Raw genomic sequence first — 23,850 nt, forward strand, 5'->3', positions numbered from 1 at the left:
CTTTGCCAAAGCACAGCCCCCACACCACTAGAGGCATGTCTTCAACCACCAACTTACTATCCTGAGACAAGGCCGAGTATAGCCCACGAAGATCTCCCCCACAGCATGACCCCAAGGGGGGGCAAAACCGGACAGGAAGATCATGTCTGTGACTCAAGCCACTCAAGTGACGCACCCCTCCTAGGGACGGCATGGAAGAGCACTAGAAAGCCAGTGAGTGACTCAGCAGGCCAGGCAGAGACAGCAAGGGCAGTTCGTTGCTCCAGTGCCTTTCCGTTCACCTTCACACTCCTGGGCCAGACTACACTCAATCATAGGACCTACTGAAGAGATGAGTCTTCAGTAAAAACTTAAAGGTTGAGACCGAGTCTGCGTCTCTCACATGGATAGGCAGGCCATTCCATAAAAATTGAGCTCTATAGGAGAAAGCCCTGCCTCCAGCTGTTTGCTTAGAAATTCTAGGGACAGTAAGGAGGCCTTTGTAGGTTTGCAGAAAAACAATGAAATCAGCCCTAGCCTTAAAAGGAAGCCAGTGTAGTGGCTAGCACTGGAGTAATATGATACATTTTTGGGGGTTCTAGTCAAGATTCTAGCAGCCATGTTTAGCACTAACTGAACTTTATTTTGTGCTTTATCCAGGTAGCCGGAAAGTAGAGCATTGCAGTAGTCTAACATAGAAGTGACAAAAGCATGGATGAATTTTTCAGCATAATTTTTGGACAAAAGGTTTCTGATTTTTGCAATGTTATCTAGATGGAAAAAATTCTGTCCTTGAAACAGTCTTGATATGTTCGTCAAAAGAGATCAGAGTCCAGATTAACGCTGAGGTCCTTCACAGTTTTATTTGAGACGACTGTACAACCATCATGATTAATTGTCAGATTCAACAGAAGATCTCTTTGTTTCTTGGGACCTAGAACTAGCATCTCTGTTTTGTCCGAGTTTAAAAGTAGAATACGCATTTTGTGCATATGGAAAATGTCTGGGATCTTTTTTTTCAGCTCATGAAAAATGGGACCAACACTTTACATGTTGCGTTTATATTTTTGTTCAGTGTAATTTATCAATAGGGTCCATGTGACATTTTAGCTATTGTAATTAGCTGGGACGCCCGAAAGGGGTCTCACATTTCATCACAGCTACAGTTGCAATGTGATACAACAACCACCATATGTTGTTTGCCTTGAAAATGTTCAAACATGCAGTGGTGGTTCTAGAACATTTCAACTGGGGGGGGAGCCAAGCTGGGGCCAGTTGTACTGTTAGAGGGGCCAGTTAAATTTCATGTTATTGTTGTCATATCGTTTTCTTCACTGCATTGCAGGCAAAAGACCATGTTCCCTGTTGCCACTGTCTAATAAAGGATGTAAAAAAAAGAAAGATAGCAAAAATTTGTTATGTAAAAATGATTTCATACTCCACATTTAGGGGGGGCCACAAGGGGGTCCAAAATTGTCATGGGGCACTGCCCCCCCCCCCCCCCCCACCACCACCACCACCACCACCAGAACTGCTAGTGCAAACATGGGCTTGAATGTGGATTGTGGACAAACTGGGGCATCATCTGGTTCACATGGAGCAACTGCACGTTTGTCGTCATGCGCACGGCGGCATCCCCTCCATCGTCCTCCTGTAGAATTCCGGGTCGGGAACACCCCTCCCCCCGCTTGCCCCCTACAAACCGCTGAGCGCAAGCCAAGGACACCAACAACATATCCAGGGCAACGAGGAAACAATTACGAATAAAGGTTATACATTGTAACTACTCTCAGGGGATGGTGGTTTCCGGCTATGCAAACGGATACCCATTGATACAAAGTATCACATTTACACTATGGCCGTCTACCTTTCTCTGCCATGAGTGTGAAATATGTATCAGTTTCACGCAGTTTCCAGCATAATGCATGTCACTTGTGCAACGCCAATTTGTTTTACATTCAATGACTATTCGCTCCGTGGAAGAAGGCTACAGAAATATATGCGTTTTGTTAACGTCGAGTTAGAGCTGATGCTAAGGCTAATTAGGCTACATGTTGCTATAGGCTATGTATAGGCTACCTTGCTGAGTCCACTCGTCTCTGTAGCGCCCCCCTACATTCTACAGCTTTAAAACTTTCCTGTCTCAAATATTTCCTCCCAGTTTTTTTTTTTACTTCCTGTTTTCTACGGGAGTCACATAGCCCAAGCTCCTTTCATTTAAACTTTTCCCCTCTTCTGTATGTTCACCCTTTTCTTATTATTTATTCGCGCAACATTGTTTCTCACAAGTCTGTCTAACAGTCGCCCAGAATCTTCTCTCTTTGCGTAAGTCTAAGACTTGGAAATGCAGAACTCGTTCAACTTCGGTCCCGATGGATTTTACATATTGTTTTTGTTTTGATGTCCTTTTCTGAAACACTTTTTTTCTAATGTTTTTTGTTCGTAATGTCACTCTGGAAGTAGTTGCCCAACCAAAGGCCCTTTTCTACAAAGTAACATGTCGGCAGCTAGCTCATTAGCTATGTGGCAGCTACTCTGGAGCTGACATATCTAGCTAATTTGCACATTTTATACGCTTCAACTACGGTTGTTGTTCCTTTTTGCGCGGTCATTTATTCCTCCCTGGAGGTTATAATGGCCCAATTCCAGCGTCCGACACTGTGTTGCTGCCGCAAAGTGCTCACAGTGCCTAGCAAGTCGTGTGAGGGCGGCCAAGGTCTGGGTCAGTGTCGCCTTGTCGACATCGCCTCTGCGTCCAACTTCCACTGCTTCAAGCTTCGCCACTTCCATCTCGACCTCCGCCTCAACTTTGCCGTAAAGGAGATCACTGGGTGGCAAGTCCTGGAACTTGTGGCTCTCCAACCAGGAGTGCAGACTTTGGTTTTGGACACTCACCCATCCTTGCTAATTCATTCCATAGACTGCAAGGTGCCTGGCTCCACCGGTGCCCAGGACATTTCCCCGTCGCTCACCTACCGGGTAGACCCATTCACAGACTATGGATCTTCGCTGAATATCAGCCTCCCAGCCTATGTGATACGGCCGCATCGGGCTTTCCAGATCACCGTTCGCTACACAACGACAGACGGTCCTGCGGTAAGGTCACTTTAAAGGTTCAGGCTACTGCACAGTCTAGAGCGCACGGTTAAATTTAACTTAGGGGCATTTTTAAACTCTCCATTGTTAAAGTAGTAAGGCTCACTAAGTAAGCAATATATGTAATTGTATATATTTTTTAAACAATTTAATGAGTAAGCTTAATTTACTGTGCTTCATTGTCATATTTTGAAGGCGCCCACCAGAGGGCAATGCCGCCCCTATTTCAACGTCATTTTTGCCCTAGAACGGAAATGCTTGTTTAGGTTCGACTTCCAAAGAATAAGTAGGCTACTTATACATATTCACGAATTGGGGTGGGGAAAGAACTTCATGGTGATTTCCACGTGGAGTGGAGAAACATCAACAAATAGGGAACTGACAGCTATCTTCCTAAACTTATCTAGCTATTGTTGTTTTTTGTTTTTTTACGATTCAAAAGATTAGCCATCTGGCTAGGCTGGTTCTGGAGCTGGATTTGTCATAAGCATTTTGGGAAAACTTTGCCATAGATGGAAACCAAACCAGTATATTTAGCTTTGCCATTTATTGTTATCTCCAAAGTATTGGCATCTTCAATAAGATGCATGTGTCTTTCTACATTGTAATGGACAAGGCGCAACCTTGAGTAGGTAGGCTGCTGGCAGGCTTTTCTGCAGTACAGCAAACAGTCAGCCCGTGTTCAGGGTTCTCACAGGGGAAGTGAAATGATAGGCATACAATAACTTTTCTCATGATACACATTGCAAATGACGTGAAAACACCCAGAGCACATCGTTCACGAAACCCAAATGTAACAGCAAAACAAAATAAATAAAGAAGTCCCTTTTTAATATTTTTTTGCGGGTCCCTGTTCATTATAGAAGAGAGGCCTATCATTTCACACTTTGGTTTAGCTGCACTAATTATAGCAGTGAGGCATGACTTTAGTGGTCAAAACCATTCATCTTGGGGCGACTAATGCAATCATATCATGCAATTAAACCATTATAAAATGGTCATAATTTTATACAGACTAGACTAGCTAAACAATAAGTGAAAATTAACAAAAATATCCAATGGATTATGTACATTTTCAAGTAAAATGTCACGACATTGAAACATAAAAAAATTCCAGGTCCCGACATCGGATTTCCCACTTCAAGCCCAAATATAGTATCATACTTTGACTAACACAATCCATCAAATGTAATCATTTGTTTATAAAGCCCTTTTTACATCAGCAGAGGTTAAAGTGCTATACAGAAACCCAGCCTAGCACGTCCGGTGAACAGGTCATGGTCAGGGTTCCCTAGCTGCAGGCAGAACAGTTGAAACTGAGCAGCAGCACACCCAGGTGGACTGGGGACAGCCAGGAGTCATCAGGCCAGGTAGTCCTAGGGCTCAGGTCCTCCGGGAGGGGAGAGAGAGAATTAAAGAGAGCATACTTAAATTCACACAGGACACCAGATAAGACAGGAGAATTACACCAGATATAACACACTGACCCTAGCCCTCTGGCAAATAGACTATTGCAGCATAGATACTGGAGACTGAGACCAGGGGTGGGTCGGGGGAAACTGGTCCCGTCCGACGATACCCCCGGACAGGGCCAACCAGGCAGGATATAACCCCATCCACTTTGCCAAAGCACAAGCCCCCACACCACTAGAGGGATATCAACAGACCACAAACTTACTACCCTGAGACAAGGCTGAGTAAAGCCCACGAAGATCTTCTCCACTGCACGAGCCCAAGGGGAGGCAAAACCGGACAGGAAGATCATGTCTGTGACTCAAGCCACTCAAGTGACGCACCCCTCCTAGGGACGGCATGGAAGAGCACTAGAAAGCCAGTGAGTGACTCAGCAGGCCAGGTAGAGACAGCAAGGGGAGTTCGTCGCTCCAGTGCCTTGCCGTTCACATTGCACCCCTTGGCCAGACTACACTCAATCATAGGACCACCTGAAGAGATGAGTCTTCAGGAAAGACTTAATGGTCGAGATCGAGTCTGCGTCTCTCACATGGATAGGCAGACCATTCCATAAAAATGGAGCTATATAGGAGAAAGCCCTGCCTCCAGCTGTTTGCGTAGAAATGTTTTGCTTCTGTTCAGGAGTCTAGCAGCCGTGTTTAGTACTAACTGAATTTTATTTAGTGCTTTATCCGGGTAGCCGAAGAGTAGAGCATTGCAGTAGTCTAATCTAGAAGTGAAAAAAGCATGGATTAGCTTTTCTGCATAATTTTTGGACAAAAAGTTTCGGATTTTTGCAATGTTACAAAATTTGAAAAAAGCTGTCCATGAAATATTGATAGTTTCGTCAATGGAGAGATCATTGTCCAGAGTAAGACCGAGGGCCTTCAGTTTTTTTTAGATGACTGTTCAACCATCAAGATTAATTGTCAGATCCAACAGCAGATCTCTTTGTTTCTTGGGACCTAGAACTAGCATCTCTGTTTTGTCCGAGTTTACTTTTAAACTCCGACAAAACAGAGATACTAGTTCCAGGACCCACGAAACTAAGAGATCTGCTGTTGGATCTGACAATTAATCCTGATTAGGGATGCACCGATATGACATTTTTGGCCGATACCGATATATCCAATATCTTCCTTGCCAAAAAATCTGATACCGATGACCGATGTTTACAATTTTAGCGGCCTTTTAAGCATTCGAGTACAATTAAATAGTTGAAACATACACACACACACACTGACCAAAAAGTTATTTTGTTGGAATTTATGTATGTCCCCATTGCCAGTAAAACATAATCAAAACCTATTTATTTTACTTACTTGCTGTGCTGTTTCGTTGTTCAGTCGGTTCATTCTCAACCAGGATTTCATCATACATATCAAGCAGTGAAGTTTCAGCTTTGTCTGTCTGTGGCCTTTCTTTCTCATGCGCACTGTCACTGTGTCCGTTTCCATCTTGTCCAGCTGTGTCTAACATTTCACGTAAACCATGTTTCTTGTCTGCATCGAAGTAGCGGTCCTTGTACCTAGCATCAAGTATGGTGGCGACACAGTAGAAGCTCAGAGAGAATGCCACCGAATTGCTTGTTCACAGCCTCTAGTAGAGTACTTTTCCAAGTTAATTTCTGACATAGACAGTGGGGTTTTGTTGAGCAGGTGTTTCAATGCCATGACAGAGGGTATTATGTCTGATACAGATGCAGTTGATGAGCTTATTTCTCGAGCCAGTTGTCAGCATGCTCATGGGGCTGACATCACTGGTCCAAATGTCAGTCGTGAAGCTAATAGCAGTGACGCTAATAGCAGTGACGCCCATAGCAAGAAGCTCACGGATGTGCGTTTCAACAGTACTGTGTAACTCCGGTAGGGCAACATCTGAAAAATAGCGCCTACTTGGTAGTGTGTACCGGGGCTCGAGGTGCTCGACCAGTCGGCGAAAGCCAACATCATTCACGTCAGAGAATGGTTGATTGTCAAGGGCAATGAATTCTATTATCTTGGCGATAATGGATTTCAACTTTGAGTTGTCTCGCTGAAATTTTCTTACTCTTTCAAATAACTGCTCGACTTGTTTACTGCTCGATCCACACAGCAGAAATTGTGGGCTAGGTTTGGAATGCTGTGTTACACGTGTGGAGCTTTATTTTTCGTGGCGTCATTACGTCATCTACCTACGTTATATAGGTATGCACGTCAGCTTTGACATCGGTTTTGCACATCGGCGTTAAACTAGACATTAGAGGTCGACCGATTAATCGGAATGGCCGATTAATTATGGCTGATTTCAAGTTTTCATAACAATCGGAAATCGATATTTTTGGACGCCGATTTGTCCGATTTTTTAAATTTATTTTATTTTTTATTTTTTAGACCTTTATTTAACTAGGCAAGTCAGTTAAGAACACATTCTTATTTTCAATGACGGCCTAGGAACGGTGGGTTAACTGCCTTGTTCAGGGGCAGAACGACAGATTTTTACCTTGTCAGCTCAGGGATTCAATCTTGCAACCTTACGGTTAACTAGTCCAACGCTCTAACCACCTGCTTTACATTGCACTCCACGAGGTTACGCGAATGCAGTAAGAAGCCAAGGTAAGTTGCTAGCTAGCATTAAACTTATCTTATAAAAAACAATCAATCAATCAATCATAATCACTAGTTAACTACACATGGTTGATGATATTACTAGTTTATCTAGCCTGTCCTGCGTTGCATATAATCGCTTAGGTACATGTTGCTCCAACCATAAACATCAATGCCTTAATTAAAATCAATACACAAGTATATATTTTGAAACCTGCATATTTAGTTAATATTGCCTGCTAACATGAATTTCTTTTAACTAGGGAAAGTGTGTCTCTGCAAACAGAGTCAGGGTATATGCAGCAGTTTGGGCCGCCTGGCTCGTTGCGAACTGTGAAGACTATTTCTTCCTAACAAAGACAGCCGACTTCGCCAAACGGGGATGATTTAACAAAAGCGCATTTGCAAAAAAAGCACAACCGTTGCACGACTGTACCCAACCATAAACATCAATGGCTTTCTTAAAATCAATACTCAGAAGTATATATTTTTAAACCTGCATATTTAGCTAAAAGAAATCCAGGTTAGCAGGCAATATTAACCAGATGAAATTGTGTCATTTTGCATTCATTGCACGCAGTCAGGGTATATGCAACAGTTTGGGCCGCCTGGCTCGTTGCGAACTAATTTGCCAGAATTTTACGTAATTATGACATAACATTGAAGATTGTGCAATGTAACAGGAATGTTTTGTTTTCGAGATGATAGTTTCCGGATTCTACCATATTAATGACCTAAGGCTCGTGTTTCTGTGTGTTATTATGTTATAATTAAGTCTATGATTTGATAGAGCCGTCTGACTGAGCGGTGGTAGGCACCAGCAGGCTCGTAAGCGTTCATTCAAAATAGCACTTTCGTGCGTTTTGCCAGCAGCCCATCGCAATGCATTGCGCTGTTTATGACTTCAAGCCTATCTATTCCTGAGATTAGGCTGGTGTAACCGATGTGAAATGGTTAGCTAGTTAGCCGGGTGCTCGCTAATAGCGTTTCAAAGGTCACTCACTCTGAGACTTGGAGTAGTTGTTTCCCTTGCTCTACATGGGTAAAGCTGCATCGAGGGTGGCTGTTGTCGATGTGTTCCTGGTTCAAGCCCAGGTAGGAGCGAGGAGAGGGACGGAAGCTATACTGTTACACTGGCAATAATAAAGTGCCTTTAAGAACATCCAATAGTCAAAGGTATATGAAATACATTTTAAATTTACATTTTAGTCATTTAGCAGACGCTCTTATCCAGAGCGACTTACAGTAGTGAATGCATACATTTCATTTCATGCATTTTTTTTTTGTACTGGCCCCCCGTGGGAATCGAACCCACAACCCTGGCGTTGCACACACCATGCTCTACCAACTGAGCCACAGGGAATACAAGTCATATAGAGAGAAATAGTCCTATAATTCCTATAATAACTACAACCTAAAACATCTTACCTGGGAATATTGAAGACTCATGTTAAAAGGAACCACCAGCTTTCATATGTTCTCATGTTCTGAGCAAGGAACTTAAATGTTAGCTTATTTACATGGCACATATTGCACTTTTACTTGCTTCTCCAACAATTTGTTTTTGCATTATTTAAACCAAATTGAACATGTTTCATTATTTATTTGAGGCTAAATAGATTTTTATTGATGTATTATATTAAGTTAAAATAAGTGTTCATTAAGTATTGTTGTAATTGTCATTATTACAAATAAAGAAATAAAAAAAACGGCCGATTAATCGGTATCGGCCTTTTTGGTCCTCCAATAATCGGTATCGGCGGTGAAAAATCATAATCGGTCGACCTCTACTAGACATTGGGCCCATGCCGATGTTGGCATTTTCAGCTAATATCGGCCGATTCTGATATGCTTACCGATATATCGTGCATCCCTAATCTTGATGGTTGTACTGTCGTCTCAAACAATTAATTATTGAATTCAATTGTTAGTTAACATCGTGGGTAATCGCTTGGGATCATCTTTCAGTAAAAAAAAGTGAATGTCTGCTTGTGGTACATTCTTTATTTTATATTACACCAATTTGCCCAATGTGGACAGTTACTACATTATACAAGCTCACATTTTTACCACATAAAATGTTGTGGAATTACACAATTTTTTGCTTCTTTATATACGTTTTTAGTCATCACGAGTATATTGAATTGATTGCTTTAAACAGATTCATACAGTTGAAGTCGGAAGTTTACATACATCTTAGCCAAATAAATGTAAACTCATTTAATCCTAGTAAATTTTCAATTTCTTAGGTCAGATAGGATCAGCACTTTATTTTAAGAATTTGAAATGTCTGAATAATAGTAAAGAGTGATTTATTTCAACTTTTATTTCTTTCATCACATTCCCAGTGGGTCAGAAGTTTACATACACTCAATTACTATTTGGTAGAATTGCCTTTTAAATTTTTTAACTTGGGTCAAACGTTTAGAGTAGCCTTCCACAAGCTTCTCACAATAAATTGGGTGAATTTTGGCCCATTCCTCTAAACAGAGCTGGTGTAACTGAGTCATGTTTGTAGGCCTCCTTGCTCGCACACACTTTTTCAGTTCTGCCCACAAATTTTATATGGGATTGTGGTCTGGGCTTTGTGATGGCCACTCCAATACCTTGACTTTGTTGTCCTTAAGCCATTTTGCCACAACTTTGGAAGTATGCTTGGGGTCATTGTCCATTTGGAAGACCCATTTGCGACCAAGCTTTAACATCCTGACTGATGTCTTGAGATGTTCTTCAATATACCCACATAATTTCCCTCATGATGCCATCTATTTTGTGAAATGCACCAGTCCCTCCTGCAGCAAAGCACCCCCACAACATGATGCTGCCACCCTCGTGCTTCACAGTTGGGATGGTGTTCTTCGGCTTGCAAGCCTCCCCCTTTTTCCTCCAAACATAACGATGGTCATTATGACCAAACAGTTATATTTTTGTTTCATCAGACCAGAGGATGTTTCTCCAAAAAGTATGATCTTTGTCCCCATGTGCAGTTGCAAACTGTAGTCTGGCTTTTTTTATGGCGGTTTTGGAGCAGTGGCTTCTTCCTTGCTGAGCGGCCTTTCAGGTTATGTCGATATAGGACTCGTTTTACTGTAGATATAGATACTTTTGTACCTGTTTCCTCCAGCATCTTCACAAGGTCCTTTGCTGTTCTGGGATTGATTTGCACTTTCCGCACCAAAGTACGTTCATCTCTAGGAGACAGAATGCGTCTCCTTACTGAGCGGTATGATGGCTGTGTGGTCCCATGGTGTTTATACTTGCGTACTATAGTTTGTACAGATCAGTGTGGTACCTTCAGGCGTTTGGAAATTGCTCCCAAGGATGAACCAGACTTGTGGAGGTCTAAAAGCACAGTCAACTTAGTGTATGTAAACTTCTGACCCACTAGAATTGTGATACAGTCAATTATAAGTGAAATAATCTGTCTGTAAACAATTGTTGGAAAAATTACTTGTGTCATGCACAAAGTAGATGTCCTAACCGACTTGCCAAAACTATAGTTTGTTAACAAGAAATTTGTGGACTGGTTGAAAAACGAGTTTTAATGACTCCAACCTAAGTGTATGTAAACTTCAGACTTCAACTGTATATTTGGTTTGATACTGTTGATTTTGTACGCATCTGTCCTTGGCAGGACTTAGAACGCCGTTATAATTTTTAAGCTCAAAATGGCACAGAAAATTTTGGGCACTCTCTGTATAAAAGCCGATAGCCGCACGACAATACACCGATTTCAGGTTCAAACTATCACCTAAATAACAGCCAACACTAGTCAGTGTTGATATCCTATGCCGGGTCGTAATTCGTTGAAGTAAAGTAACATAGCAACTGATTTGTTTCTGCCCCATTTCAGCAGCCTCCCAGAATCTCCATCTGTCTTCAACAAATTCTCTTCTAACCAGTGATGTAAAAATTAGGCTCTCTTGTGTCTATGATCCTATCCGTCAATCAGGGCTGTGTGTATATGAATATATTTAAATATGCATCAACACGCCCACACGTTTAGACTGAGCATTTCAATGGCAAAAGGAGGCTCAGGGAAATAAATTATAAAACATATATATTTGGAGTTATTTTCAGGAAATTAACACATACAGTGATGATTTAAAAATACAATTAAAAAGATGCCAGTGGCGGCCGCTGATTGGCTGAATTCCCGGGACACAAGGTGGTTGGAGTTATCAACAAAGCAGCATGACAGAAATATGAAGTTTTCGAACTACTTATATAAAACCGATAAGTGCGTTTGAACAACAGCATGAATACACCTATTTCACTTTTGAACAACAGCATAAAAACACCTACAGTGCCTTTGGAAAGTATTCAGACCCCTGGATTTTTTCCCCACATTTTGTTAGGTTACAGTCTTATTCTAAAATAGATTCAATTGTTTATTTTTTTCCCTCATCAATCTACACTAAATGGAATATCTACATAGGCTGATTATCAACAACCATCACTCCTGTGTTCCAATGGCACATTGTGTTAGCTAATCCAAGTTTATCATTTTATAAGGCTAATTGATCATTAGAAAACCCTTTTGAATTATGTTAGCACAGCTGAAAAGTGATGTACCCATTATTCCCAGATTCCGTCTGGTTTTTGAGCTGTTAGTTTTATCACAAACTAATTCTGCATATTGGTTATTGATTTGGACACTTTAATACTGTGTTTTGACATTGGGTTATTTATCAGATTTCTGTATGTGACTGCAGCCTAATCCATTTGCTTTTGTCTTGTTTGTTAGTTTTTGTTCAAAATGTCGATCTTTTCTCTCACATCCCTCTCCTTTTTCCTGCCCGACTCCCTTCTTCCATTTATTGCTCTGTTGTCTGTACAAACACAACACTGGTTTAGTCATGCCATGGCTACATTAACTGGCCCAATTCCAGACAAGAACGCTAACCACCATCCCAAAAAAGTTAAGAGCAACTGCCCCTAAAAAGCAACTAATCCCTTTTGAAACGGCCTATGTGGCATCGATATGAGTCAGACATTTATTATAGTGCCCGGGAGGCAGCCCGGTTCTGAAATGAATGCAATCACTTTTCACCCGGGTCAAACTCCTGCCACCGGGGTAACCTGGGCCAGATAAATGAACCTCCTCATTGGATGGGATGCCATTGTTTCATCGCCACCAGACCGTTCAAATCAAAGGATCACAGCCGTTTGAGACTGAAAAGTGAGTATACCGGTAGCTAGACCAATCATTATCACTATCATCACTAGCACCGTCACCGGTGTCAATCTAATCCAATCTGGAGCCAGTCTGTCTACATCTGTAAAGCATAGAATTAGCTTCCAACCGCAGCTTAAGAAATAACGTAATCATGTTTATAATTGAGGGACGATAATCTTTGACCCTGTTTTTCTCTTAGACCAAGTGCACAGTTGGGTGCCAAACTGATCCCCTGGCCATGAACGGATGCTGGGACCTACCAAAAGGAGCAAAGTTGGCTATCATAACATGTCCAGCAATGTGATTGGAATGGTTTAGGGACCTCCAAAAAATGATTTCATCCACTGTTCACTTGCTATTTTCACAGCTTGTCAGGCAAGACCTCAGAATAAAAGTGTGTCATGCGACACAAGTACCCTTGTGACACCTCCTATGTTGTTGCCGTCTCCCTTGTTGCAGTCTCCCTTGACTCTTATGAAAAGGGCATGCCATCATGAGGCCTCTAATAGTGACAGGAGATACTGCCCTGGTGGCACAGACGGCTTCATAAACAACAACAGGTAATGTGTGTTATGTGAGAATTCTTAGCTTGATAAACTAGTAAGCTAATTCCCCAGCCAAGCAGAAACAACCAGTAGAGTCATTTTGGTCGTGGAGTGCATTAGCAAAAGGCGTTATCCTTTCTTTAGAACAAAAAACAATTCATCACTTGGCTGTCTATTATATCACCCTGTTACAGGCCCTTGCAGTCAACACCACCTCATGAGATTGCCTGCTGCAGTGGTTCGAGAGATTTCCAGTTACAGCTGAAGACAAGCAAGTGGGCCCTTATCAGCATCATGCTGACATGCCCTCGCTGTGAGCGTTCTTATGAAGTCAGCCACATGTTTGCAACAGCACCCTTCACCTTTCAGCGGCAACAGCTTTTATAGGCTCATTATTTGTACAAATACACAAGGTAACCCACTAAATTACTTTGATACATTTGATAAAACAATTGTCAAACGTAATTTATGTAAACTGACATACATGCATATGATGTCCAGGGCACAACCTAGCCTGGTGGAACCAGCCTGATTGCTGTGTTCACCATTCTATCTCACTTCACATTTAATAATATCTGAAGTGAAATAGAAAGGTGAATGCAGCCGTCAGGTTGGTTCCCCCAGGCTACTCATAACCACCATTTATAATGTAATCAGTGCTCTGTGTGTGTTTGTGTGTGACCGACCAGTATCTTTGATGAGGGACTAGGAGCTGATCTTTGCTGCTATGCCCATCAATAGGGCTCTGGCAAAGACCTCACCTCAATGGGGAGAACAGAATTAGGTAGGTTTAGTCTGACCTGTTCAAACTTCAACATAGTACCTGTTTGTGTGTCAGATATCACCTATCCCTAACTGCCATTGGTAATATAACAGTGACCTATGTGTGTATGTGTTCACAGAAACATGTATGGAGCCAGTACATGGAGACTTCTAAGATGATGTGATGAAGTCCAGACGGGCTTGATCCTGATGTGTCTGAACGGAGAGAAACCTGGCACTCACCATAAACATTTTACTAGACACAACTTTTACTTGCATTGTCTTTTTTTTAAATGATTGAATTGGTTGATATCAGTCATTATGGGGAGGGAGAAACCTTGTGTATTGTGCACTAGGATCAGGGAACTCCTGTTGTATATGGTACACCACACAGGAAGGTACTGTATGACCACTCTGACATGTTTGACAAGGTAGCCCCATTATCATGAGACAAAATGTCGATAGGCACAGTATCTCTATCGGCTGGGAATGACAATGAAATATGAAAGGTGCACATTGTTATATTAGCAGAACACTGCTTCTATGGTTTTATGTAAAGGGTTGTTTATTCTACAGGGACCTGTTACTACATTTGAAAGTTATCAAAACACTTAGTTTCGAATCACTACATCAATTCAGCAATCGCATTATTCTCATATTACTCTGTTGGCCACTCATATTCAATGGTTCCTCCAACATCGCACCATACATTGGTCTGTAGTTATTGAACTCAACGTGCAGGAGGTTTGTTTGTTTGTTGTGAATGAGTGTGGGGAAACTGCCCACCCTTGCCTTCGCCGCCAGAATGGTTGTGCACCATGTCTATCATGTTAAACACCTATCAAGGATTGTGAGATCTTGCATGCTTCTGCAATGTAGTCAGCCTAGAACCCATAATTTACAATTTTCTTAATGTCGTCTGCAATGCCTCTTTAAAGGGACAGTTCACTCTAAAATCAAAGTCTGTCACGCATTTTCAGACATCAGAAGTGGTCTAATGTTGATACATGTCCATGTTGCACGGCATCTGTTGCATTGAGCTATATGCCAAATGAAATGGGAAGATAGGCTTGTAGTCTAATTTCCTGATTTAATTCGGTGTCTATATTTTCAGTATATAGCTGGAAATAGACAAAGCTTGAGAGTGTACGATCACTTTAAGTTTAACAAATTTATGTTTCTGATTGGTTCCTGGTCCCTCTAGATCTGGTGGCTGGACGCAGAGCTGACGTGTGGCCAGACTCGCCCGCTAGTCTTCACTCAGGGCCACTCTGTCTGCAACCGATCCTTCTTCCCCTGCTTCGACACCCCCGCTGTCAAGAGCACCTACACCGCTACTGTCAGAGTGAGTGCCAACTGTCACACCTCTAGTGCCGGTTTCCAGAGAAACCTGACCCTATTGTTTTGATATTAACATAACATAAACCTGTGTGTTTAAAATGTTAATGTAATACACATCGGCTGTCAAGAGCACCTACACCGCTACTGTCAGGGCAAGTCACCTCTCAAACCTGGGTTATGTTGATGTAGATATTGTTTATTTAACCTTTATTTTACCAGGAGCTGAAACCAAGGTCTCTTTTACCGATGAGCCCTGAATTACAGAAATTACTGAAAATACACACATCAAAATATAAATACATAATGCAAGCAGAAAGAAAAAAACAGTCATAAAACACATTCATCATAAGGTCCTCAATTAGCTTTCTGAATTGCCCTAGAAGCACCAGAATTTCATTTTTATTTTTTTATTTCACCTTTATTTAACCAGGTAGGCAAGTTGAGAACAAGTTCTCATTTACAATTGCGACCTGGCCAAGATAAAGCAAAGCAGTTCGACAACATACAACAACACAGAGTTACACATGGAGTAAACAACATACAGTCAATAATACAGTAGAAAAAAAATAAAAATAAGACTATATACAATGTGAGCAAATGATGTGAGATAAGGGAGGTAAAAGCAAAAAAATGCCATGGTGGCAAAGTAAATAAAGTATAGCAAGAAAAACACTGGAATGGTAGATTTGTAGTTTGAAGAAAGTTCAAAGTTCAAATATAAATAATATGGTGCAAATGAGCAAAATAAATAAAATAAATAAATACAGTAGGGGAAGAGGTAGTAGTTTGGGCTAAATTATAGATGGGCTATGTACAGGTGCAGTGATCTGTGAGCTGCTCTGACAGCTGGTGCTTAAAGCTAGTGAGGGAGATAAGTGTTTCCAATTTCAGAGATTTTTGTAGTTCGTTCCAGTCGTTGGCAGCAGAGAACTGGAAGGAGAGACGACCAAAGGAGGAGTTGGCTTTAGGGGTGACCAGAGAGATATACCTGCTGGAGCGCGTGCTACAGGTGGGTGCTGCTATGGTGACCAGTGAGCGGAGATAAGGGGGGACTTTACCTAGCAGGGTCTTGTAGATGACCTGGAGCCAATGTGTTTGGCGACGATTATGAAGTGAAGGCCAGCCAACGAGAGCATACAGATCGCAGTGGTGGGTTGTATATGGGGCTTTGGTGACAAAACGGATGGCACTGTGATAGACTGCATCCAGCTTGTTGAGTAGGGTATTGGAGGCTATTTTGTAAATGACATCGCCGAAGTCGAGGATTGGTAGGATGGTCAGTTTTACGAGGGTATGTTTGGCAGCATGAGTGAAGGATGCTTTGTTGCGAAATAGGAAGCCAATTCTAGATTTCACTTTGGATTGGAGATGATTGATGTGAGTCTGGAAGGAAAGTTTACAGTCTAACCAGACACCTAGGTATTTGTAGTTGTCCACAAATTCTAAGTTAGAACCGTCCAGAGAAGTTATGCTGGATGGGCGGGCAGGTGCAGGCAGCGATCGGTTGAAGAGCATGCATTTAGTTTTACTTGTGTTTAGGAGCAGTTGGAGGCCACGGAAGGAGAGTTGAATGGCATTGAAGCTCGTCTGGAGGGTTGTTAACACAGTGTCCAAAGAAGGGCCAGAAGTATACAGAATGGTGTCGTCTGCATAGAGGTGGATCAGAGATTCACCAGCAGCAAGAGCGACATCATTTATGTATACAGAGAAAAGAGTTGGCCCAAGAATTGAACCCTGTGGTACCCCCATAGAGACTGCCAGAGGTCCAGACAGTAGGCCCTCCGATTTGACACACTGAACTCTGTCAGAGAAGTAGTTGGTGAACCAGGCGACGCAATCGTTTGAGAAACCAAGGCTACTAAGTCTGCCGATGAGGATGTGGTGATTAACAGAGTCAAAAGCTTTGGCCAGGTCAATGAATACGGCAGCACAGTATTGTTTCTTATCGATGGCGGTTACGATGTCGTTTAGGACCTTGAGCGTGGCTGAGGTGCACCCATGACCAGCTCTGAAACCAGATTGCATAGCGGAGAGGGTGCGGTGGGATTCGAAATAGTCGGTAATCTGTTTGTTGACTTGGCTTTCGAAGACCTTAGAAAGGCAGGGTAGGATGGATATAGGTCTGTAGCAATTTGGGTCAAGAGTGTCACCTCCTTTGAAGAGGGGGATGACAGCAGCTGCTTTCCAATCTAAGGGAATCTCAGACGACACGAAAGAGAGGTTGAACAGGCTAGTAATAGGGGTTGCAATAATTTCGGCAGATAATTTTAGAAAGAAAGGGTCCAGATTGTCAAGCCCAGCTGATTTGTAGGGGTCCAGATTTTGCAGCTCTTTCAGAACATCAGCTGAATGGATTTGGGAGAAGGAGAAATGGGGGAGGTTTGGGCGAGTAGCTGTGGGGGGTGCAGTGCTGTTGAATGCAGTAGGGGTAGTTAGGTGGAAAGCATGGCCAGCCGTAGAAAAATGCTTATTGAAATTCTCAATTATAGTGGGCTTATCGGTGGTGACAGAGTTTCCTATCCTCAGTGCAGTGGGCAGTTGGGAGGAGGTGTTCTTATTCTCCATGGACTTTACAATGTCCCAGAACTTTTTAGAGTTGGAGTTGCACGAAGCAAATTTTTGTTTGAAAAAGCTAGCCTTGGCGTTTCTAACTGCCTGTGTGTATTGGTTTCTAACTTCCCTAAAAAGTTGCATATCGCGGGGGCAGTTCGATGCTAATGCAGAACGCCACAGGATATTTTTGTGTTGGTTAAGGGCAGTCAGGTCTGGGGAGAACCAAGGGCTATATCTGTTCCTGGTTCTAAATTTCTTGAAAGGGGCATGCTTATTTAAGATGGAGAGGAAGGCATTTTTAAAATATAACCAGGCATCCTCTACTGACGGGATGAGGTCAATATCCTTCCAGGATACCAGGGCCAGGTCGATTAGAAAGGCTTGCTCGTTGAAATGTTTCAGGGAGCGTTTGACAGTGATGAGTGGAGGTCGTTTGACCGCTGAACCATTACGGGTGCAGGCAATGAGGCAGTGATCGCTGAGATCTTGGTTGAAAACAGCAGAGGTGTAATTAGAGGGCACATTGGTTAGGATGATATCTATGAGGGTGCCAGAGTTTGCGGCTTTGGGGTTGTACCTGGTGGGTTCATTAATAATTTGTGTGAGATTGAGGGCATCAAGCTTGGATTGTAGAATGGCTGGGGTGTTAAGCATGTCCCAGTTTAGGTCGCCTAGTAGCACGAGCTCTGAAGATAGATGGGGGGCAATCAGTTCACAGAATATCAAATGAATTTTTTTTTTAAAGATTGTTCCACAAGTAAGGTGCACGAAAACTAAAAGCTGATTTACCTACCTCGGTAGAGACCAAAAGAATATCCAGAGTTGGCCTTCCCTGAGACCAGGTGTGGTAACTCCTTATGTCTAAAGTTTAGTAATGATGCTAGGTACAGTGGGACTTTTTGTAAAAGGGCTTTATACATGAAAACATAGCAATGTATCTATCTACGTGACATCAAAGAGGGCCAACCAACTTTCTGGTAGAGAATGCAGTGATGAGTACTAAAACTGTCACCTGTAATAAAGCACAGTGCACTACGATAAACTGCATTTAACGGCTTTAATGAAGTGGCAGCTGCATTCATATAGATGACGTCGCCATAGTCTAGGACCAATAGAAACGTCGACTGAATAATCTGCTTTCTATTATTTAGCGAGAGGCAGGACCTATTTCTATAGAAGAAGCACATTATTATTCTCAGCTTCTTAACTAACTCACCAATATGCATTTTAAAAGACAGCTTTTCATCTATCCAGATGCCCAGATATTTGTAAGCACGAACATGATCAATATGGACACCATCCAAAGTACATATGCTTCAATCATCAGAATTATTTGTATGCTCTGTAGAGAACATATACTTAGTTTTACCTGTATTCAGTACTAATTTCTGAAGGCAGACTATAGTTCAGATAGAGCCTGGTAAACTGTGGGAGCAATAGCATACACAACACTATCATCGGCATCAAATTATATTGGTCACATACATGTGTTTAGCAGATGTTATTGCGGGTGAAGCAAAGTACTTACGTTTCTAGCTCCAACAGTGCAGTAATATCTAACAAGTAATATCTAACTATTTCACAACAATGCACAAAGCTAAAGTAAAGGAATGGAATCGGCATACAAGTGCAGGTACATTGTTTTTTACAGACACGTTGATATTGTTAATGTAAAAAGTACAGGACCCAGAATTGACCCCTGTGGGACACCTTTCGTAATATCCAGGAAACCTGATTTAACGCCGTAAGTAGATATACATTGAGTTCTATCTGTCAAGTCATTTTTAAACCAGTTACATGCAGTCTGTTCTAGGCCATTTAAGGAAAGCCTCTGAATTAGCGGTGAGGGATCAACAGTATCGAGGGCAGCACAATGTTTCTTTTATCCATACAGTTAAAACTAAAACCACATTTAAAACTAGGGATGCAACAGAGATCTGGTCTAAAACCCAACTGATGTACATTTACAATACATTTCAAAGATAAGAAAGATCTTAGCTGAGAATTAATCAAAGATTCTAATATTTTAGCTGGGTAAGAAAGTTTAGAAATAGGCCGATAATTATTAGGTCACAGATGTCAGCACCTTTTTGTGAAGGGGGAGTACATAGGCCACCTTCCAAACCTTGGGGATAGTACCAGATATAATCGTCAGGTAAAAACATTGGTTAATGATTCATCAATTGGGGGCAGAGAGTTGCAGCAAAACTGCATCAAGCTTATCAGCTTCAGCTGATTTATTACTATTTTTTTACATCAATCTTAAGCAAGGCATCTAGCACATCATAGATAGTAAATTGTTGAAATGAAAACAAAGATTTACTAGAAGTTGACAGGTTAACCATTGAACCATCTAGTAGAGGCTGGCAGAGGGTAGAGCAGTCGATTGACTGACCTAGAGTCAACTACACCACCGTTTCTCTCAAATAGAAAGCCTGCCGAGATAAGTTATGCTTTTAAAATCATAATTTTATCTCTTTCTTCTCAGTTATGATGCCAGAGTCAGACAGAACTTGCTTAGGCAGGTAAGAAGAGGAATTTGTACTCTTCAGTGCATTTACTGTTTTCCAAAATGTAGGATCACCAGCAGAGTCAGAGAGTGAGCTTAAAAATAAGCTTGATTTAGCTTTGTTAATTGAGATGGTACATCTTTTTCTGAATTGTCTGAAAGATTGCCAGTTCACTAGTCAGTTTTCTTTGCTTTGGCCCAGGCCTGATTTCTCTTCTGAATGAGCACAGAAAATTCCAAAGAAAACCAAAGGTTCAATCTATCTTTGACTCTGAATTGTTTAAAAGGGGCATGTTTATCTTCCAGAGGAATAAATATGGAGGATACATTTTCTAGACCCAACTCAAGGTCAGGAATACAGTAGACAGTGGCTAAATCAGAGTAGAACATGTAGAATCTTTTTAAAATGTCTCTTCTTAATTAAATGAGGATTAGTATGTTGCTGTTTCGTATCTAATACCATACTATGGGACAATGATCACTGAGATTATATGAGAATACTCCACTAGACAAATATTTATGGGGGTTATTAGTAGGAATTAAATCAATCAATGAAGAGTTAAGTTTTTTTTCTCACATTTAACCATGTGGGTTTCGAGATCAATTGAGTCAGATAAAATTCTATGCATATACCCTTAAATTGATCTGGCCCGGGGATAGCAAATCCCGATTCAAATCCGCTAAAAAACTTGGGGGACAGAAAAGGGGTTAAACACTCAGATATAGCACCAATAGCATCCTCCATGGCAGCAGTGGCGGTGGTAAATCCCAGCAACAAATACATGTGTATTCAAGTTTATGGACACGTCTACAACCAGAAGCTCAAATTTATTGGGTAACGTAACATAGTTAAGAACATACCATAAGCTCACTCCACAGCTAGCTTCAAATGTCCCCGATGGAGCTATCGAATTCGATAGCTCAAAGTTGTCACGGTAATGTGTGTTTGCAAGCGTAGGACCACTGGTTTGAGCCCGGAATGGGGACAGGGACAATCGAGGAAGCTATGCTGTTAGCAGCACACTGATGTCCGTTTCTCTAATAGATGTGAGAAAGCTAGGGTGTGTTTGCTTGCCCACGGTGTCATGACGTCATTCACCCTCCCTGTCCCTGAGACCTGAACTACTAGAAAGGGTTGGTCATACCGGGAATTAACCAAGGCGTTACGTACAATAGGCATAAAAGTGGGAAAAAAGAAAACAAAAAAGTATTTTGTTTGTTCAAGTAATACCTTGTGTCATTTAAATGTGTTCTCTTGTTTTGTGCCTATGGAAGAAACAGTGGTGTAGTGCAGTGGCGTGTCCAGAACATTTTGAATGGGGTGGCCAAAGTGGGGCACTGACTCAGTTTAGAGGGGCCATAAAATGTTGAACCTTAATCGATGCATGGCGGATTTTTTTTCAATATAATTATAATGGTTCAACACATTAAATGCTTCAGTTTAGGTTTGGTACATTCCCCTGTTCAAATAAATCATAAATCAATTCTAAATCAAGTCTTCTTATAGTGTTTGCATTCAAGGTCAGGATTCAATATAAGGGTATTAGCACACAGCAGTAAATTCACTTGAAAGAACTATCCAAAGTGCAAATTATTCTTTTAATGGGACCTCTTATGTGTGCGCACAATTTTTATGGGCTTTATACTAAAAACCTGTAATTTAACTGTAAAAATGTATTTCCTTTTAATTAGTTATGAAGACAACCAGTCATGATGCTTTCATCAGATTGTCAAACAAATCAGTTCAAAAAGTAGGTTAAGTAGATTACCTGCTCATGTTCATCTACTCCAAAATAAGTCCAGCATTCGAACAGTGCACTGTGCACCTGCCATTTGAATGGAAAGGGACATCTACAGTTGAAGTCGGAAGTTTACATACATCTTAGCCAAATACATTTAAACTCAGTTTTTCACAATTCCTGACATTTAATCCTAGTAAAAAATTCCCTTTCTTAGGTCAGATAGGATCACTACTTTTATTTTAAGAATGTGAAATGTCTGAATAATAGTAGAGAAATATTTATTTCAGCTATAATTTCTTTCATCACATTCCCAGTGGGTCAGAAGTTTACATACACTGAATTAGTATTTGGTAGCATTGCCTTTAAATTGTTTAACTTGGGTCAAATGTTTCGGGTATCCTTCCACAAGCTTCCCACAATTAGTTGGGTAAATTTTGGCCCATTCCTCCTGACAGAGCTGGTGTAACTGAGTCAGGTTTATAGGCCTCCTTGCTCGCACACGCTTTTTCAATTCTGCCCACAAATGTTCTATAGGATTGAGGTCAGGGCTTTGGGATGGCCACTCCAATACCTTGACTTTGTTGTCCTAAAGCCATTTTGCCACAACTTTGGAAGTATGCTTGGGGTCATTGTCCATTTCGAAGACCCATTTGCGACCAAACTTTATGTCTTGAGATGTTGCTTCAATATATCCACATAATTTCCCTCCTCATGATGCCATCTATGCAGCAAAGCACCCCCACAACATGATACTGCCACCCCCGTGCTTCACGGTTGGGATGGTGTTCTTCGGCTTGCAAGCCTCCCCCTTTTTCCTCCAAACATAACGATGGTCATTATGGCCAAACAGTTATATTTTTGTTTCATCACACCAGAGGACGTTTCTCCAAAAAGTACGATCTTTGTCCCCATGTGCAGTTGCAAACCATAGTCTGGCTTTTTTGTGGCGGTTTTGGAGCAGTGGCTTCTTCCTTGCTGAGTGGCCTTTCAGGTTATGTCGATATAGGACTCGTTTTACTGTGGATATAGATACTTTGTACCTGTTTCCTCCAGCATCTTCACAAGGTCCTATGCTGTTGTTCTGGGATTGATTTGCACTGTTCGCACCAAAGTATGTTCATCTCTAGGAGACAGAACGCGTCTCCTTCCTGAGCGGTATGATGGCTGCGTGGTCCCATGGTGTTTATACTTGCGTACTATTGTTTGTACAGATGAACGTGGTACCTGGCATTTGGAAATTGGATGAACCAGATTTGTGGAGGTCTACAAGTTTTTTTTTTTTTCTGAGGTCTTGGCTGATTTCTTTTGATTTTCCCATGATGTCAAACAAAGAGGCACTGAGTTTGAAGGTAGGCCTTGAAACACATCAACAGGTACACCTCCAATTGACTCAAATTATGTCAATTAGCCTAACAGAAGCTTCTAAAGCCATGACATAATTTTCTGGAATTTTCCAAGCTGTTTAAAGGCACAGTCAACTTAGTGTATGTAAACTTCTTACCCACTGGAATTGCCATACAGTGAATTATAAGTCAAATAATCTGTCTGTAAACAATTGTTGGAAAATTACTTGTCATGCACAAAGTAGATGTCCTAACCGACTTGCCAAAACTACAGTTTGTTAAAAAGAAATTTGTGGAGTGGTTGAAAAACGAGTTTTAATGACTCCAACCTAAGTGTATGTAAACTTCCGACTTCAACTGTATTACAAATACCATAAGTGTAATGAAATTCAGCCAACAAAGTGGTGTGCATTAATGAATGCCAAGGGAAACCAGGTTTCTCCAAAACTTAAGAATAAAAATATAAGTATAAAATAATTTCTTATTTGTGTCTCTCTGCGTTTCATAATTTTCCTTGAATTCGCAAGAGGCTGAATCTATTTCACCAGAGAAAGCCTCGAGCGAGGCAAACGGCACCCTTCTGTCTTAGTATCTGTAGCCAATGCATCTGACGACATCAGATACATGGGCTACACATACTAAGACGGAGGGGCACTGTTTCACTCGCTCTGATGCTTTCTCCGGTGAGATTGAGTCTTGCTGTCGGTGTGCACCTTGGTCAAAATGATCAATATATTCAGAGACGACCTATCAAATCTAAGAAT

At 41.5% G+C, this 23,850-nt stretch overlaps 1 protein-coding gene across 1 annotated transcript in view; it reads left to right on the forward strand.

Moving 5' to 3' along the window:
* The first annotated feature begins 1,620 nt into the window (after positions 1 to 1,620).
* rnpepl1 (arginyl aminopeptidase like 1) overlaps positions 1,621 to 23,850 on the forward strand; it is a 44,569-nt gene continuing 22,339 nt past the window's right edge. The window contains exons 1-2 of the mRNA XM_029714348.1: positions 1,621 to 3,075; positions 14,803 to 14,943. Of these exons, the coding sequence (XP_029570208.1) occupies positions 2,614 to 3,075; positions 14,803 to 14,943 (603 nt within the window). The 5' untranslated portion in view covers positions 1,621 to 2,613. The remainder of the gene's footprint in view (positions 3,076 to 14,802; positions 14,944 to 23,850) is intronic.

This window comes from Salmo trutta, chromosome 26 (assembly GCF_901001165.1).
Source record: "Salmo trutta chromosome 26, fSalTru1.1, whole genome shotgun sequence".
Taxonomy (NCBI): domain Eukaryota; kingdom Metazoa; phylum Chordata; class Actinopteri; order Salmoniformes; family Salmonidae; genus Salmo; species Salmo trutta.